The sequence below is a fragment of the Microtus oregoni genome, unplaced genomic scaffold (genome assembly GCF_018167655.1).
Source record: "Microtus oregoni isolate MIOR12 unplaced genomic scaffold, Mior012 000015F_ref0000493, whole genome shotgun sequence".
Taxonomy (NCBI): Eukaryota; Metazoa; Chordata; class Mammalia; order Rodentia; family Cricetidae; genus Microtus; species Microtus oregoni.
The window spans coordinates 29,368,710-29,388,363 of record NW_024543074.1 but is presented as its reverse complement, the minus strand read 5'-3'; the positions used below and the strand labels follow the sequence as shown (position 1 = coordinate 29,388,363).

Here is a 19,654-nt window from a genome sequence, read left to right as displayed (position 1 = left end):
CCTTTCCAGTCATAGTCTTTAAAGATCTGTCAGCCAATGGCGGCACACACCTTTCATTCCACAGAGGCTGATGGATCTCTGAGTTCGAATTCAGCCTGGTCAACAAAGTGAGTTCCAGGACAGCCAGGGCTACACAGAGAAACCCTGTCTTGAAAAACAAAACAAAGCCGGGCGATGGTGGCGCACTCCTTTAATCCCAGCACTCGGGAGGCAGAGGCAGGTGGATCTCTGTGAGTTCGAGGCCAGCCTGGTCTACAAGAGCTAGTTCCAGGACAGGAACCAAAAGCTACGGAGAAACCCTGTCTCGAAAAATCCAAAAAAAGAAAAAAAAGAAAAGAAAAACAAGACAAACAAATAAATAAAATATAAAGATTTGCTGTTTACATCGATCAGCTGTTCACATTCTCCCCCAGCTGTTACAGGTCTCTGTTTCCTGTTTTGTCTGACTCAGGCCCAGTCTACCTCACCATTTGTACCCCTCACCCCCTCAACAGAGTCTTATCATGTAGCCCCTGCTGGCTCAAACCTTCAATTATCATGCATCTGCTCCCCAAGTTCTGGCGTGGGGTCCCCTTTGCTTCTAGTGCCTTCGGGGGATCTGAGCCCCTGTAATTTGGGGTCACAGGCATGCACTGTCCATTACACCTGTCTCCTCTGCCACCTGAGTCAGATCCGGTGCCTGACCAAAGCCAGTCATGGTTTCTGTCTGACCAGAGTTGCAAAACAACATCTATCTTTGAATGGTGACAGAAGGGACTGTTTCTGTATTCCTGCGGTTCTGGCGACAGCGGAATCCACTTTAGAATCAGAATAATTGGTGACAGCTCTGTCTCCTCTACCAGTGCCTTCTGTAGCCAAGGACTTCGCAGGCTGTACAGAGTCTCTTGGTTCCACACCAGACCACTACCAACTTCAGTCAGTGAAGATCCTTCAACTGTTCTGAAGTTTTCAAATAATGACTGTCTCACAGAGCCAGGAAAACCACCTGCCTCCTCTCCCCATTCTCTAGCTCGAGAACTGTCCCATTGAAATAAGTGTGTGTGTGTGTGTGTGTGTGTGTGTGCATGTAGATGCACCTGAACTGTGCCAAAGACTGGACTGTCTCTTCCTGATTTTGGAAGAGTGGAATCCTCATACTACTGCACATACAGAGGTATTTGGGGACAGCTTGTTTAAAGAGCTCAGTGATTTAGCTAAAACCACCAGGTTTTGGTTTGCTTTAGCACCAAGAAATTCTGGGGGTGCCCTCCTGTGACCAGCTAGGCTGTGATGGGAGGACAATGGGGATGGCATTAACCAGGCCTTGATCAGGTCACTGCAGAGGTAGCTGTATCCCCAAAGAACACTCCTTGTGTGGCTCAAAGTCTATTCGAAGGCATACCCACCCTGAAAAATGCTTCTGAGCAGGAGAGGGAAGGACTAGGGTGGATCACTGGAATCTAGTTTCTCAGAAAGCCAACTTTGGAGAAGATTTATTGGGAAGGCACACCTGAAGGCACGGAGGATTTTGGCCCTGACTCTGGGCACGTCCAAATGCAAGAAGCAGGGAAGAGATTTAGCCTGGTTTTGCAGCTCTGTTTAATGGGATTCTTCCGGCATGCGGGCTGGACTCCTCCACGCTTTCCCATTAGTCGAGAAGGCTGATCGTCACAGTAAGACACATGCCAGTCTCTTCTCTGCCAGCCTCGAACAAGTTTCCCCACCCCAGAGGTCCAAATCTGTCCCAGAAGCCCTGGGAAGTCCCTTCCTGAATTGCCTTTTTAGGATCTGCTTGACTCATGATACCTTTGCTCTCCAGGGAAGTAGCTCTGAATTCCCCAGGCTGACTCTTGTTTCCAGGTGATGGAGAGACAGACAAAAAATAGAGGCGTCCTTTTGGATGGCTGCCAGCAAATGTACTGGTGTGAGTGAAGGATAGACAAAAACAAACCAAAAACCAAAAACCCCCAAAACTAAAACACAAACAAACAAAAAACACAACCCCCAAAACTAAAACACAAACAAACAAACAAAAAACCAAAATTCCCCAAAACAAAACACTCTCCAAACAGTTTTGGGGAGGTGTTAAAATCAATGGCACATCTTCCAGGACAGAAAGGAAGCTAAGGTGGCTGGAAAGAGATATTGGGTCATACACGTCCCCCATCTATGCTTAGTCTTTGGGTTTGACTGGAAGGAGGATTGCTGTGCTTTTAAAGAGATGAGTCTGATTTGATTTCGTTCTCTGCACCCCAGAGGAGTAGGGCCCCAGGTGTTACCAGCCTTTCAGGCTTGGGGTGGGGCAAGGTCGGGGGGTGCCCCAACAGTGAGGACCTAGCTCCTAGTGTAGGTGGGTGTCAGGAGCCTCCCCGGCCAATGTGCATCTATTTCAGGGCCTCTCATGTATGCTGGTCCCACCCCTGGTCCAGGAGAACCAGTTCTTCAGTGAGCACCTACCCAGAGTTATGCATCCACGTTTGGGTCACAATTGGGGAGTGCCCATCCATATCCGTATGCCCAACCCCATCCAAGTCCCCAGTTCCAGTCCTGGCCCCACTGAATCTATCTCTTTTTTTCCCCTGAGGAACATAAATCCCACCCGAGGCTTAAAGCTGGATTAAACCCAGAGCGGTCACCCCAGCTTCTGGAGAACATGGGTTGGATTAGAGGGGATATGTATATATATATATATATATGAATATATATTCATATATATGAGAATTATTGCTACTGAGTCATTATTGGGGAGACAGCTTTTCATGGGGTAGAAATAGTTCTCTCTATGCATGGTCACCCCACCCTTTTCTATACCTCAATCATATTCCATCTATCACCCGAGCCCTCTCCTGTCCAGTCCTCTAGGATACCTACGAGCCCCTACCTCCTCACTCCCATCATTCATCTTACTATTACTAGATCAGAAGGTTACAGTTGAACCTCTTACCCTCAGTGCCCTGGGATCTGGCATCCCCAAGGGGCCAGGGATGATGTTTTCCACGTCTCAATCTATCCCTTCCGGCATCTTCATTAGCAGCCCCCTGAAGGCATAGTCTCCAGGGTAGGGGAGTGGCTAGAAAGTACTAGGCTAGGAACATTTGCATGGATTGCTCTTGAGATGCAGATTTGTATATTCAGGTTCTCAGGATCTGCAGAGTCATGAGGGTGGCCAAGCAGCGCCCAGGATGGCGGGCCTGACCTGCCTGACAGCTCCATCCTCAGCTTAGGATGGCATTGTGCCTAGGGGGACGAAACAGCCTGCCAGTCACCCAGAGATTGGGCCATGACCTTCATCCTCAGCATTCTATCATCTTCATCCTTCTTAACCCATTCCCCGCCTCCATCGTCCTACCAGAATTTAGTTTAACCTAGTTTTCCTCTCCGAATCTCACCTACCCCCACCCCGACCGTCGTCTTCTTATCACTAACGCACCCAAGCTTTGTGTCTTAGGGGCAGTGATTAGCATGGGCTATTTTCCCAGACCACCCATGTCAGAGGCTAGTACCTGCCTGTTTCTGATGCATCCAACACCCCCGGGATCCACAGGGGTCCCTCTCATGATTAAAAATAAAATCATCTATTTGTTTTGTTTTTGTTTTTGTTTTTTTTTTTTTTTTTTTTTTTGGTTTTTCGAGACAGGGTTTCTCTGTGGTTTTGGAGCCTGTCCTGGAACTAGCTCTTGTAGACCAGGTTGTTTTTTTTTTCAGGACAGCGTTTCTCTGTGTAACAGTCCTGGATCTTACTTTGTAGACCAGGTTGGCCTCCAACTCTGAGATTCACCTGAGTCTGCCTCCCAAGTGCTGGGATTAAAGGCAGATGCCACCAAGCCCAGCTGAAAATGAAATAGATCTTAAAAAAAAAAAAAGATTTAGCCAGCTGGTGGTGGCAGACGTCTTTAGTCCCAGCACTCGGGAGGCTGAGGCAGGCATTATCTGTGAGTTCCAGGACAACCAAGGCTACACAGAGAAACCCTGTCTTGAAAAATGAACAAATACAAAACTCGTGTTTCAAGAGTCTCCTTGATTTCAGGTATCATGGCAGGAGATGGGGAGAAACCTAGACCAAATAAATTATAGATGCATAATCGAGTAGGGTAAATACAGAAAGCAAAGACAGAGTGTTGAGAACCATTTATAGTTAAATTTAGTCTTCTGTACAAAAGCCCCAGGGTGGTTTGCTTTGTTTTTGTTTGTTTGTTTTTTGTTTGTGTTTTTTTGTTTTTGTTTTTGCTCTGTTTTATTTTTGTTTGTGTTTTTGTTTTCAGTGCTGGGGATCAAATCCAGGGCTTAAACCTAGTAAGCAAGCCCCGTACCACGCCTAGCCTCCAAGCCCTGCACTTCATCATGTCTTCCCTCCCCGGTTTATTTTTCCCCCTTCAACATGTATTGCCACTTAATGTTATTCAGTTTCTTTGGATGTTATGTAATGCTATCTATTTCCCTCATTAGAATGTTAGTTCCATGAGTGCACAGTTTGTTTTGGTTACACCATGTTCTCCAAGCTGGATACAGAGCTGGGCATGCAGTAGGGGCTGGTGAATGAAGAAAATGCACATGGTATCATCCCAAAGGCAAGGAAGAGATGCTGCCAGGCTTGGTGAGGCATGGTGGGGAGCACCGGGTGACATCAGCAGATTTGAGTCATGAAAAAGTCATCCCAATCCCTAGCCCCAGCCGCATTCCTATTTCTAAACTAACCCGAAATGCAGTCACCTCCAACTCTGAACGACTGGTACCCCTCTCTCTGTCTCAGAGGCCGAGTTCCCTTGTTGCTAACTTGGCATGGTCACTGTGTAACCTTCCCTTGATGGTGACAGGAGGGTGCCACCAGGGAGGAAACCAAAGCTGGTACTTCCTGGTTGGCAAGTGCTGCCCTGGGAGGTGGAAGGGAAGAGGGCAGTCCCAGAAGACAGGGGCATGACTCTCTCCTCACTCTCTCTGGGTCCTGAACACTACGGGTGGGAGCAGAAGCTGGACCTTCCTCATTGTTGTTGGTTCAGACCTCGGGCTTTTATCTCAAGGCCCCGCCCACCCCAGTCCTTCCCTACTCAAGCTGTTATGATCCTATTCCAGATTTATTATCTTCAGATCATTTAATATGCAAAATTATAGTGAATAAGTAAGCTTGCAGTTCCTTCCTCGTCCTCAGTAAGTTCCAGGTCTATTTCCTGCCTTGTGTCTGAGGGGCTTGGGGGAGGGAAGGAAGTGAGAGAAAGACGGAGGTAAGGAACAGCTAGGGCTAGGTCTTCGACCAACTCAATCCTATCGGATCGTAACCCTCATTCCCGACCTTTCTTGTCTCATTCTTTTTTTTTTTTGGGATTTTTGAGACAGGGTTTCTCCATAGCTTTTTGGTTCCTGTCCTGGAACTAGGAACTAGCTCTTGCAGACCAGGCTGGCCTCGAACTCACAGAGATCCGCCTGCCTCTGCTTCCCGAGTGCTGGGATTAAAGGCGTGCGCCACCACCGCCCGGCTGCATTCTTTTTCTTTAAGTTATTTATTTGGTGTGTGTATGTGTGTGTGTGGACATATGTGAGAATATGTACCACAGTACATGTTTGGGGGTCAGAGGTCAACATTCATAAGTCAGTTCTTTCTTTTGACTATGTGGGTCCGGGGACTCAAACTCAGATTAGGTCATTAAACTTGCATATTTACCAAATGAACCACATCCCTGACTCCCTTCTCCTTCCATTCTGGGTTTTTTTTTTTTTTTTTATTGCACCTCACTATCTAGTATCTAGTCCTGATTGGCCTGGAATTTGCTAAGTAGACCAGGCTTTGAACTCACAGAGATCTACTTGTCTGTGCCTCCAGCCATCATGATCAGCATTTTCTTTCAGCTTTTCTTTCTTTTTCTTTTTTTAAAAGATTTTCTTGGTAAGGGTATGTTCTTTATGAAATGGAAGAACAGCATAGATTTAGCAAAATATGCCAAGTGCCCTGTAGATCAGTCAGACCATCAGAGAGAACATTCTAGCTGCCTACAAGCCTTCCCCATTCTGGAAGCACTTGCTGGTCTGAACGGTGTAAGAGTTTGTCTGTTCTAGAATTTTGCATTGATGTAGTAAGAAAGCATCTTATGTCTGAATGTATGACATCTTTCCCATTATATTATCTTTAGCACCTACAAAATGTCTTAATTTGGGGCCTGGTGTGGCTCAGCAGGTAAGAGCACTCACTGGTGCTCTTTCAGAGGGCTGGGGTTTGAGTCCAAGCACCCACATGGTGGCTCACAACCTTCTATAACTCCACTTCCAGGGGATCCAGCGTCACCTTTTGGCCTCCACAGGTACCAGGCACCCAAATGCTGCAAGACATCCATACATCTAAAACAAACAAACAAAAATTATTTATTTATTTATTTAGTGCGATGGTCTCCCTGTGTCGCTCAGACTTTGGTGGCACCGTCTCAGCCTCCGAGTAGCTGGAATTAGAGGTGTGACCACCATGCATGACTCTAGTTTAAGTTTTCCTTTTGGAGTTTGGGGGTTGAACTCAAGGTCTCCCACATTCTCTTCAAGTTCTCTACCACTGAATTGCACCCCCAGCCTCTTAGTTTAATTCTCCTGCCTCAACTTTTCACTCTGCCTTCTAATTGCGTATGCAGTATCAATTCTTCCTAAGTAAATACCGACTGGGAAAGAAGCAACAGGTCCCATTTCCAGATCCAAATCTTTTCACCCATAGCCTTCTAGGGCCTCTCTAATCTCTTGTGGTCTTTAGTTCCAGCTTCAGCAGACTCGTCCTGGGTTCTAACGCAAGCGCGGGAGTCCATCCCGGGGAGGACACTGGACAGCGCTGTCTGTATCACTCACGCCTTCCAAAGCAGGTCACTTCTGACTTCGGCCAAGCTCAGCAGGGGGTGCCTGGTGCTACAGTCGAGGGGGCGAACCGGACGAAGGAGCTTATTAGTTTGATAAAGATCTGAAGTCCCTGCCCCGCCCACTCCCCCAACTTCCCTGGGGCCCTGGCTCAGCCTGGACAGCTCCCACACCCTGAAGGCTGCTTCAGCCTCAACATCTTCAGTACGCCCTCTCAGAGGCAGACCCAGCGCCCTGCCTATGGTCCCTCCCCATCAGTTCCTATAGGGCTCAAGCGCAGACGCCTGCTCACCAGCCTCTAGCCCGGCCCCGCCCCACCTGCTCGGCTCACATTTCGCCCGCCAAGGGCAGCAGCTGCTCCCGACTCCAGAGGCATCCTCCGGGCAGTGGTTCCCGCTGACTGTTCCATCGCGGAGTTTGACCCAGTCAACTCTTCTTTCTCTGCCTGGCTTCCCTTACCTACGTTGTTTCTAACCGTGAGGTCCCAGCTATCGTGTCCGGGATTGAACTCTCTCTTGCCTCCTGAAGAGCGGCCATGGCCACCTACAAAGTCAAGGTGGCCACGGGCACTGACTTCTTTTCGGGGACCCTGGACTCCATTTCACTGACCATTGTGGGAACCCAAGGAGAGAGCCATAAGCAGCTGTTGAACCACTTTGGGAGAGACTTTGCCACTGGGGCGGTAAGTGTGCGAGTCACCCAGGACAGATGGAAACTCAGGATGGATGGAGGCATGGGGAAGGAGCCAGAGCTGGGTCAGGAGAGTGGAGAAGCCTCTGTGGACTCCCAAGGCTCCCCGCCCCAACCATCTCTCCTCTGCTCCCTCTTCTCTCATCCCTCCCAAACAACCCATCCTTCTCCCTCCTGCTCCTGTTTCCTTGTTCTCTCTCTCTCTCTCTCTCTCTCCTCCCTCTCTTCTCTCTGAGCTCATTCATCTCAGCCCTCTTCCTTAAGGTCCCTTCCATCCTTACCCCCTCTATCACCTCTCTTCTTCATTCTCACTCTTTCTCAGCCAAGTTGCATCACAACTGGCTTCCATTTGCATTGGATTCTGTGACTTCAAATGGCATCCGACCAGCCTGGCCAGTGGGGACCTGCTTTGTCCTGATGGAAGCCACTCTTGGTGGTTTTGACAGCCACCTGCTCCTGTGTGACCTGAATAGGCTCCTCCATCTGTGTGGCCACTTCTGAATTCCTACTTCTTTCTTAAGAAGTAGGAGCAGGGCCTGGGGGACCCCTCATTCCATGCTAAGACTGAAGGATGCCAGGAAAGCCTGGCCTTTGACCCTTTGTTATCAGCTCCCCAAGACTCTAAATGGCTCCTGCAGCCCCAAATGGCTGGGGAAGAGGGCAGAAGACAGGACCTTAGGAACTGGGAAGGAGGGATAAGCCTGAGGTCCTTCCTGCCTTGGGTAGATGGGCCCAGCAGAGGGCAGCCAAGTTAGAAGGCTCACAGCTGTGCCCACTCTTCAGTTCACTAACATGAGCAGGGCCTGGGTAGAGGGTAAGCCTCGTGGGAGGTCTGAGGAACTGGTCAAGTCACTCACCCCTTTGTTCTGTGCAGGTGGACGAGTACACCGTGCAGTGCCAGCAGGACCTAGGGGAGCTTATCATCATCCGTCTGCACAAGGAGCCCCATTCCTTCTTACCCAAGGACCCCTGGTACTGCAACTATGTGCAGATCTGTGCCCCCAACTGCCGTGTCTACCACTTCCCAGCTTACCAGTGGATGGATGGCTATGAGACCCTGGCACTCCGGGAGGCCACAGGTGAGCCAGCACCAGCCATCGTATCCCATGCAGTGAGTTTCCTCACTCTAGCCCAGCTATGCTAGATTGGCCACTCCAGGGTCCTATCAAGCCAATCAGGGATCTCCTGCCATGGTCATCCGCAGTCACTGTCACTGTTGCTTTTCTGGGCCCAGTGTGGGGCTGCACACTGGAGGAATCCAAGTGTGTGTGGTCCAGGGACCACTATGAGCATCATGGGCAGCGAGCATCCCCAGATCACTCTTCCCCTTCATCCTTCACTCTCCCTTGGCTCCTATTGGATGCCAGGCACGCTGCAAAGACCTCTGGAACAGGATTCGGTTTTTACAAAAGGATGCTCCATTGTTCCAGCTGAATCTGCATTCTACTTAGAAGTCTAATTAGTTTCTTAGCTCTCTGGGTCACCAAGGCGTTGTATATGGTCTGACTGTTTGTTTGAAAAAGGGTCTCTCTCTGTAGTCTTGGCTGTCCTGGAGCTCACTGTGTAGATCAATCATCCCACAGAGATCTTCCTACCTCTGCCTCCTGAGCGCTGGGATTAAAGGCATATGCTACCATGCCAAGCCTTGTGTTTGATACTGATGCTTTTTTTCTTTTTGTTTATTTTGTGTGACAGTGAAGGTCAAAGGACAATTTGTGGGAACTGGTTCTCTCTACCATGTGATTCCTGCTGATAATAGAACATATATATTACAATTTATATAACGTATATATTGTATGTATTGTATATATGATGCTCCATTGTTCCAGCTGGATTTGTGTTCTACTCAGTAGTCCTATTAGTTTTTTTATCCATTTTATATTATTATTATAATATTAATATATGTTCTATATATAATATATAGTATGTATTTATATTCTAATGGGCCATTATGTTGCTCCAGAGGACTCTGCTATCCCTATGGGACACCTTAGTTTCTTAACAGGATTCATTGTTATTCCCAAAGGCCTCCTTTACTGATCCAGGGTCCTCCCTGCTCCCATAGGAGACCTTGTTCTTCATTCAGGCTTCTTGGCTCTACTGGATGGGGGGAATGACAGACCTGTAGCAGAGCAAAGCTGCCTTGCTTTTTTTGGGGGGGAGGATGTGTGGTTGCTATTAAGGGAGAAAGCTAGGACCCGAGTGCCTGGGCTGCCCACACCCACTTCTGCCATAAGCCTTCATCCAGCCTCTTAAGGGAGCTTCCTAAGCGCGGCTGTGGCATGGTGGCAAGAGGCACATCTTATACCGAGACTCTACCCCTTGCAGGGCTTCTCTCTAAGGAGGAAGGGGCATAACTGAGGATGGTGGTGTCTAGAGTCTCATCCTTCGGGCAGACTACTCATTCATTTCCCTGTGCTAGAATATTCTCCTTGGAGGAGGGAATGGGGCCTCAGCCAAGGGGAAAGGAGAGGCTGAGGATGGAGAGGTAGGGCTAGGGGAGGGTGAGGATGTCATCATGAGAGTCACCGGGGACGCAGAGTACCTTCCCATGGTGATAGGTCTGTGTGGCATGGAAGGGGATGGGCAGGGGACAGGCAGGTGACACTAGGTGGCTGGGCAAGAATGGGGTTGGGTGGGGTGGCTGCCACGCAACACCAGGGCAGGGAGACTTGAGTCATCTGCTGGGCCCTCGAAGGAGTTAGGCTTCCGCCCTGGGGATGAAGCCAGGCTGGGGATCTGGGTTGCATAACTTCAGGGGGCACCATTCCCAGAGTGCAACAGGAGGAGCTGAGGCATATGGAAATCAGAGGACGATGGATGGCAGGGTGAGGGTTCTGAGAGAAACGATGAGGCTGTCCTGACGGGCACATACCAGCCTGGGGCAGTCAGCCAGGAGGCTGGAGAGAGTCGGATCTGGAGGTTCATCTCAGTCATTTATTTCCTGGACACCTAGGCATGCTTCTGTGGTCTTTTCAGTTCTGGTACTTTTGTCTGTAAAATGAATGAATAACAGAACCTACTTCACAGTAGATGTGAACATCCACTGACGTAACACCTCAAAGGAGCTGCAAAAGGCTTAACTGGCGAGGTTGTTACTAGGTGAGGGATGTGGTCCAGAAGCAGCCTGCTTTGGACCAAATCACAGCTTAGCTGCTTTTCATGCTAATACTGTTTTCCCCTTGTAAATGGGCATGATAGGACAGCATCTATTTAAAGATGTTAGGGTCAGAAGTATTTTGAAATCTAGATTTTCTTTAGAAGCTACAGACATGTGTATGCTCATATGCATGTATATGTACATATATATACTATAAAACCACATATTTTGTTTTATGTAAATATAAAATATTTATTTTTGTTTTATGTGTATGGATTTTTTTTGCATGCAATGTATACAAAAAATTTAGATCTCAACCAATGAGTTTATTGTGAAGCAGACTGGATTTCTACAGACTTTCATACTCTGGATTTGTGGGTTATTCCTCTATCTCATTAGGTTGTTCCTGTGTCGCTTACTACATGCATGCCTAGTGCCTAAGGCCAGAGAGGGCCAGCATCCTATGGGTACCGGAAACCAAATCTGGGTCCTCTGCAAGAACAGCGAGTGCTCTTAGCTAGTCCCAGATGCCTAGATTTGTCTTTATCTTTGTAACTGCAGCTTGGATATTTCTTACCTGACATGGTTGAATCAAAGCGTTTTGTATTTTTAAAAAATATTTGCATACACATGCGCTATCTCAGTTATGAGACTCAATTAGATTAGATCTGATGAGACATCAGATTTCTTTGCTTCATTTATAATTTTGATACCTAGGCTGAAGGGATTTATAGAACACTGTAGTGTGCTTACATTTTCTTACTGTGACATGAGGTCAGGGTGTGGAATTTTCCACTTATGACTTTCAATTGGCATCCAAGAAACTTAAGATTTGGAAATATTTTGGATTTTTAGACTAGAAATCTGTCTGTCTGTCTGTCTGTCTCTCTCACACACACACATGAAGTATGTGAAAATTCTATCACTAGGGTATTTCTAATGACACATACTAATATTTCTAATCAAAACTATAGTTATGTTGGGTGAGTGAAATAGACTATACATAATCCCAGACATAGTGGTGCCTGCCTGCAATCCCAGCACTTGGAAGATTGAGGCAAGAGGAACATGACTTCCAGACTAACCGGGAATACATATAGAAATCCTGTACAAACAAATCCTATATGTAGCTTCAGGTAAACTTAGATCCCAGCCAATGAGTTTATCGTGAAGCAGACTGGATTTCTAGAGACTTTCGCATTCTGGATTTCTGGAAAGGGAGTTATTCATCTATCTCATTAGGTTGTTCTTGTGTAGCTTAAATTATTAGTATAAACATAGTGTGTTAGAAAGTGCCTTGCATGTGAATTCTCCAGAACTATTGGTTACCATGACTTCAGTGGGGCTAGAAGGGGGACTTCATAGAGAGCTTGAAGGGTAGAGTAGGACTATGGGGGAGATTTTAGCAGGGAAATGGAGCTTCTCTCTCCTACAGGGTCCTCCCCTATCCTTAGCTCCTCCTTCTGAGAGCTGACCTGGGGATGGATGCCTTCTCTTTGAAGACAGCAGGGGTGGGCAAGGGACAGGGACAGCCTTGAACCTCCTTCCTCTCTGGTCTCCCTACAGGAAAGACTACAGCAGATGACACACTCCCCATCCTTTTGGAACACAGACAAGAAGAGATCAGAGCCAAGAAGGACTTCTACCAGTGAGTGGGAGGGTGCCATGGGAGGTTCAGAGCTTGGTGGTGGGTATGGACAGCTTTGCCCTGACTGGAGTAATTCCTGGGTGTCAGGGCCCATGAACCCGGTTTCTCTTTGCAGCTGGAGGGTCTTTGTTCCTGGCCTTCCCAACTACGTGGACATTCCTAGTTATCACCCTCCTGCCCGGCGGTGCCGCAACCCCAACCGGCCTGAGTAAGGACTAGAAGCTGGCCTAGCCCCCCTCCCACAAGACCAGTACCTGTCCCTTCCTGCTTTCCTTCCACAAGACCAGTATCTGCCCCTCTCTGCTCCCCTTCCACAAGACTGGTACCTGTCCTCTATCCCCTTCCACAAGACCAGTACCTACCTCTCCCTTCTCCCCTTCCACAAGACCAGTACCTGCCCCTCCCTGCCCCCTAGACACTCTAGCCCCTTTCTCCCCACACAGGTGGAATGGTTATATTCCAGGATTCCCGATTCTCATCAACATTAAGGCCACCAGGTTCTTAAACTCAAATCTTCGTTTCTCCTTCGTCAAGACAGCCTCCTTCTTCTACCGCCTAGGGCCCATGTGAGTGTGCGTGAGTGAGGGCACCTGCAGAGACGTGCCTCCCCTCCCCCCTCAGGTCAGAAAGACTGGGGGAGGCAGGGGGCGGTGGGGTGGGGGGTGACAGTGGAAAACTTGACACTTGACACTCACAGACCAGAGCAAAAAGACCCGGAGACACTGGTCACCCAGAAACTGCAGCAAGTAGGTGGCCCTGTCATTTCCCTGTGCACCTAGCTCCTCTTTAACATTCTGCTCCTTGTATCTCACCTTCTAGGGCGCTGGCCTTCAAACTGCGTGGCCTGGTGGATCGCAAACGTTCCTGGAAGAGACTAAAGGACATTAAGAATATCTTTCCTGCTACCAAGACTGTTGTCTCTGGTATGGAGAGGGTCACCCCAAGAGAACACGAGGGAGTCAGGTGGTCTTTGGGGCAAGAGGAAGCCTCATCTCATAGGGTCAGGGGTTCAGATGGGAGCAACAGAAGGGTCATTTGAGAATCAGGCAGGCGCACCCTGTTTGAGGCTTCTTGAAGATCATCATCCTGTGTCCCTTTGGCCATTCAACGCAAAGCTAGGAACTTCCTGTCCCTTCCAGACTCATCTTGATGTCCACTATTTTTTTCTTACATCTCCCCATCTCTGAGAGGGTGCCGGACTTCACCGTGACATTCCTGTGTTATTTCCCCCAGAGTATGTGGCTGAGCACTGGATGGAAGACAGCTTCTTTGGGTACCAGTACCTCAATGGCCTCAACCCAGGCCTGATCCGCAGATGTACGCAGCTCCCAGACAAATTCCCTGTCACAGATGAGATGGTGGCCCCGTTCCTGGGTGAGGGAACCTGCCTACAAGCAGAGCTAGAGGTGAGGCCCTCTCTGGCTTACCCGGGGCATGGTCCCTGGCTTTTTCTTGGGCATCTCCATGCCTCTCCATCGACAAGGTCCATTTGAGTCTCACCCATGCCTTCACCCCCACTTTCCTATCCTCATCCAACCACTGAGCCTTGGGGGCAGTACTCTGGGTTGAAGGTACCCTATCTTAGTGACTAACTGCTTGCCCATTGTGATTTCCCTCCAGAAGGGGAACATTTACCTGGCAGACTACCGCATCTTGGAGGGCATCCCCACTGTGGAGCTCAATGGTCATAAGCAGCATCACTGTGCTCCCATCTGCCTGCTGCACTTTGGTCCTGACGGCATGATGCCCATTGCCATTCAGGTACTAAGGGAAGGTGAGGGTGGGACTGCTGTGTGAGCGTGTGGCCAGCGCTGATCCCATGTGCCTAAATGTCTCTCTGTATGTTTATGGTTGTGTAAGCCTGTGTACTACTTGTGCATATGTGGGCAAGTACGTGTCCATGTCAGTGTGTATGCCTGTGTAAAGTCCTGCGTACAACCCTGTGTGTGCATCTGAGAATATTCCCATGCACATGCATACCCTGACCCACATGTGGTCATGTGGAGCCTGGGATGAGAACCATCTCCTTGTAGGTGCACACCTGGCTGTTGCCATTATGTGCCTTTATATGAGTCTGGAGCCCTGCGGTGCTCTCCTTTGTGGGCCCTAGGTGTAACATGTGTATGCTGTGAGTGTGCACACATAGAAGCCCATATGCCAACAGGCCAGGCGGTTGGTTGGAGCTTGTCCTGTTGATGGCATTCCCTTATCCTCCTGCAGACCCACCTCTGCTGAAGCCCTGAGGGACTGACACTCAGCAGCTTCCTAGGCTTGTGGTCTGACAGGAGAAGCAGCCGAGGCATCTCTTCCTCACAGATCCTCACAAGGGTCATTTAAAAATTAGAAAAAGGTTCTCTCTGGAGGCATCAGCCAAGACCTGATGGTCTGGCTCATAGGTGGGACAATGCAGGCTAAATTTCAGTGATAGTGTCCCCTCTCTCCCAGGCCCAGGAACTTGTCCAGTGCTTGCCCTGGTGGCTATGGAGGTTGTGGTAGGAAGGGTTATCAGAAGAGGGAGTTTCTCAACCAGGTCCCCCTGCCCCGCCCCGCTGTGGCTGACTTCCCTCCTCTTTTCTTTTTTCCTTTTCTTCTTCCTCCTTCTCTTCTTTTTCTCCTTCTCCTCCTACCCTTTTCCCCTCCTTTTCTTCTCCTTCTTCAGCCAGAAGTTTACTATCTAGTCCTGGCTGGCCTATAACTCACTGTGCAGACTAGGCTGACTTGGATCTCACAGAGATCCATCTGCCTCTGCCTCCAGAGTGCTGGAATTCGGGGCATGTACCATCACGTTTCGATGCCCGAAGTTGCTGCTGCTGCTTCTCCTTCTTCCTTTGGCTTTTCAGGACAGAGTTTCACTTCAGCTGTCCTGGAACTTGCTCAGTAGACTAGGCTGGCCACAAACTCAGAGATCCACCTGCCTTCTTAAAGAAAGTGGGAGCTGCTGGGCAGAGGCAGGTTCAGGAAGATGGGTCGGGCACAGGGCGCAACAAGAGCCAATGTAGGGAAAGAAGAAGGACCCCAGGATGCTCAAAAGGCAGAGGGACTGGAGTACAGGACTCTTTTGCCTCCTCCAGTGGAGGTTTCTACCTTACTAACCCACCTCTTTCCCCACCCCTAGCTCAGCCAGACTCCTGGGCCTGACTGTCCCATCTTCCTGCCCAATGATTCCGAGTGGGACTGGCTATTGGCGAAGACGTGGGTACGCTATGCTGAGTTTTACTGTCACGAGGCCATCGCACACTTGCTGGAGAGCCATCTCATCGGGGAAGCTTTCTGTCTGGCCCTGCTGAGGAACCTTCCTATGTGCCATCCCCTGTACAAGGTATAGGTTTGGGGGAAGGGGACTTTGAAAGCTCCTGGGTCAGTTCTGTGGGTGGGGAGGGTGTCCCGTGAGCCCTGCGAGGCATCTGGGGGATCCCCAGAGAGGGATTGTAGTGGGATCTCCCCAAAGTGTTTGAGGGTCTGATGGAGCAGGAGTAGGGGTGCTGAGGTCCTTGGGAGCAATCTCAACTCTCCTCATTGTCTCCTTGCCTTCCTGCCCAGCTCCTCATTCCTCACACCAGATACAACGTCCAGATCAACAGCATTGGGCGGGCCCTCCTTCTCAACAAAGGGGGCCTCTCTGCCAGGGTAAGACTCTTGCCCCCCATTCCAGCATGACACTTGTTTTCTTCTGGCCTTTGCAGTTAATCTCCAAGTGGAGCGCCACTTGTTTAAGATTCTGGAGGTGGGGAAAGGGGCAGCATTTGAGAGGATGTTTTGGGGGGTACGGAGACAGGACTTGGAATGTAAAGGTCCCTGGCCTTTGGACAGCCTAGGCCCAGAGTGGGTCCCAGAGGGACTGACATAGTATAGCATTTAGGAGGCAGGCTCGGAGGAATGCTCATGTAATTCTTTCTTCCTCAAGGCCATGTCCCTGGGCCTAGAGGGTTTCGCGCAGGTGATGGTTCGGGCTCTGTCTGAGCTCACCTACAAAAGCCTCTGCATCCCCAATGACTTTGTGGAGCGTGGGGTCCAGGACCTGCCTGGGTATTATTTCCGTGATGACAGTTTGGCCGTGTGGTATGCCATGGAGAGGTGAGGTGGGGACAGCAGCAGGTGGTACTCAGGGGGACAGACACCTGGAGTGTTGGAGGGGTGTGGGGACCTTTAAGGACCTGGGCTTGGGTGTTTCCTGGGCCTTGGGGTTGTTCATTCATCTGCTGCCTGTGCCTGACGGACTGGAACATGCTTGCTTTGGCTTCCAGTCTAGACTCGGAACTGCTTGAGAGCCCCCCCCCCCCCCCCCCCCCCCCCCCCCCCCCCCCCCGCCTCTGGCTCTGTCTGGGAAAGAAAGAGTAACTTTGTATACACTTTACAAAAAATTTAAGTAGTTTCTGGTCTTGTTCATAGCCCCCAAGGGCCTTGCCTACTACAGGCCTGGGGTGGCGCTGTGGCCAGCCAAAGCCAGCGTGACCTGAGGCTGTGGGAGAAACTCTTACTGAGGCTCCATCTTCCTGGCAGGTATGTGACAGAGATCATCACTTACTATTACCCGAACGACGCAGCTGTGGAGGGTGACCCGGAACTGCAGTGCTGGGTGCAGGAGATATTCAAGGAGTGCCTCTTGGAACGTGAGAGCTCAGGTACCGGCATGGGAGCCCAGAGGGACCTGGGACTCAGGGGACATCTCCAGGCGTGTCCCTTCCTGGTTTGTGCCTGCCTCCCTGTAGGCCGAAGAAGGCCCAAGCACTCTTCTGTCTAGGATCAGCACAGGACCTTGCCCTGAGCCTTAGAGCAGCACCTGGGGTTGGGGCGACAAAGCACCTGTGCCTTGTCTGAGCTCAGGGCTACATCTTGTCTCTGCTGAGACCTGGCAGTGTCCCAGGCCTTCTTCCTGGAAACAAGCTTTTGTGGATTTGGAAATAAGTTGTGACATTCAGTGAGAAAGGACAGTATATGGTGGTCGAGGAGCTAGGGTGAGGGTGGGGGTGGCAGGCTCTAGGAGAGGAGTGGAAAGCATCACGAGGTCATAATACTTAAAGACACTTAGAGACACACTCTGCAAATGCTTCAATGCACTGCTGCTGGCTACTGAGGCTGCAAAGGGGACCAAGACAGGTACTGGTGTCACCTCCGAGATGCGATGCTCATGGACTGGCCTGAAGGGGTTGCACCGGTGAACAGGCATTTCCACCATGGCAGAACCAGAGCAGTTTAGGGGAGCCTGAGGCAAGAATGAAGGATCTGGACGAGGCCAAGGAGGCAGTTCACCCAGTGGGGAGTAGTGGGTGCATAGTGGGCGTGAGGAGGCCACAAGTCATGGTCTGGCTGAGATTGCGCATCTTGGGTGACGTTTAGCAAGAGCTGGGATGAGATCAGCATGTGTCCTTTCCTGAGGGAGGGGCACATGAGGAGGGGCTGCTGAGTGTCAGCTGCATGTAGAAAAACCCAAAAGCTAGAGGGGGCATATGAATATGTCCTCCTGCTGCTGGGGCTGAGGGTGGAGGTCAGCAGACTTCTGGAAGCGGATATCAAGCCATGTATCCTGGTTGAGGAATCTGGGACTATCCTGAGTCACTCAGAGTTCTGCAAAAAAGCTAAGACTTATGTGTTAAAATATCGGCCCACGCAGATGTGTGCCGGACAGTTTAGGATGATGTTTTGGTATCCAGGAGGGAGGTGACCGGGGGGAGGGGAGGGGCTTAAGTAAGACAAGTGAGGATGCAACCCAGAGCTAGCTAAGGACTGGAGAAGACAGTGTAGTCCTGGGCTGGATCGGGAAGAAGGTTTTTGGCCACAGGAGGGCAGAGCAGGTTGAAGGAGGGAACCCCAGGTCGCCAGCCACTCTATTGACAAGAGAGGATGAGCTGGGAATAGAGGCGCCCTCTGCTGGGCACCAGCCTGGTCTGCGATTAACATGGCATGGTCTGTTCCACCATCCCTCAGGCTTTCCCACCTGCTTGCGAACTATACCTGAGCTGATCGAGTATGTCACGATGGTCATGTACACCTGCTCCGCCAGGCATGCAGCTGTCAACACGGGCCAGGTACCTCAGCCCCAGTCCCCCTAAACAGTGGGTTCCAAGCCCAAGCCACACTCAGTTTATCCCTGGTCCAACCCCAGCTTGTCTCAACAGACTCCCTCTTCAACCTCAGTGCCAGTTGTAGCCCTGGCCCAGTTTCTCTGCCCCACCAGCCTACAGGCCCATCAGTGATACCAGCTCCACCGATCCAACCCAGGGTCTTCTGGGGCAGGGGTCCAAGTCAACCACCGGAGAGGGTGCCCAGGGTTGGTTGGCGGGAACCAGGTATTTTCTCACCCAGAACACCTCTTCTCCTCCACTCCAGCTAGAGTTCACCTCTTGGATGCCCAACTTCCCGTCGTCCATGCGGAACCCCCCGATGCAGGCCAAGGGGCTGACTACTCTGCAGACCTACATGGACACTTTGCCGGATGTGAAGACCACGTGCATCGTGCTCCTAGTGCTCTGGACACTCTGCCGGGAGCCTGATGACAGGGTGCGGGGCTCTTGAGCATGGGCGGGGGCGTGGCAAGGATGCCTGAGGGGTGCAGGGACAGGAAGCAGGAAGTGGGAGGCCACAGGAAGGATCGGGTAAGATGGCTTGGTTTTGTCTCAGCACCTGGTTCTTTGTCCTGCAGCGGCCGCTTGGCCACTTCCCAGACATCCATTTTGTGGAGGAGGCCCCTCGGAGGAGTATTGAGTCTTTCCGTCAGAACCTCGCCCAGATCTCTCACAACATCCGCCAACGCAATAAGTGCCTCACCATCCCGTACTACTACCTGGACCCGGTGCTGATTGAGAACAGCATTTCCATCTAGTTCCTCCCTACCTTTCCACACACTAACTCCTATTTTCCAATAAAATTACTTCAAACACTGTCCTCGCGCTCAGAGTGTCTGCTGGTTTCCCGGTCTGGGGGATCACATACACGGCTATGCTGTTCTTTGCCATCCAGGTAGGCATAGGGCAGCGCCAGGTTCCACTTCCAGGTTCCAATCCTAAATAGCCCTAGAGATTCAGGCCAGGCCGTTTCTGCCGTGGAGCGTCCTCATCTAAATGCTTGCCTAGGTAGGTGCCCAGACACTGCTGAGGGTGCAGAGAGAAGAAAAAACACTGGGACCTGGATTCCACCTTTCCGCTCACAGTTCTGGTCCCTCTGAAGTGCCCATCCACAGAGACTTCGTTACCCAATCCCTATGTAGAGGAGCCAGACCCCAAGATGAGACCAACTTGAAACATAAGCCAAAATGGACAAAAGATCATCAGTCAACAAGAAACCCCAACTACCCCAAACTCAGGTACAAGACTCAGCTCCACCTTCCCGGAATCCATATTACTCTAAGTCACACCTGCAAGCTCCTGTAAGTCACTCCAAGGAACCCATCCTGCCAAGTAACCTACTGTCCCCAAGGT

At 50.3% G+C, this 19,654-nt stretch overlaps 1 protein-coding gene across 1 annotated transcript; it reads left to right on the top strand.

Annotated features, from left to right (window-relative positions):
- Window positions 1-7,336: 7,336 nt before the first annotated feature.
- On the top strand, window positions 7,337-19,059 carry Alox12b (arachidonate 12-lipoxygenase, 12R type). The gene is made up of 15 exons (XM_041665465.1): window positions 7,337-7,483; window positions 8,366-8,570; window positions 12,158-12,239; window positions 12,355-12,447; window positions 12,683-12,805; window positions 13,059-13,162; window positions 13,473-13,645; window positions 13,860-14,000; window positions 15,355-15,558; window positions 15,780-15,866; window positions 16,144-16,313; window positions 16,740-16,861; window positions 18,165-18,265; window positions 18,567-18,737; window positions 18,880-19,059. The coding sequence occupies exons 1-15, from the start codon at window positions 7,337-7,339 to the stop codon at window positions 19,057-19,059; spliced, it is 2,103 nt and encodes a 700-aa protein (XP_041521399.1).
- The last annotated feature ends 595 nt before the right edge of the window (window positions 19,060-19,654 follow it).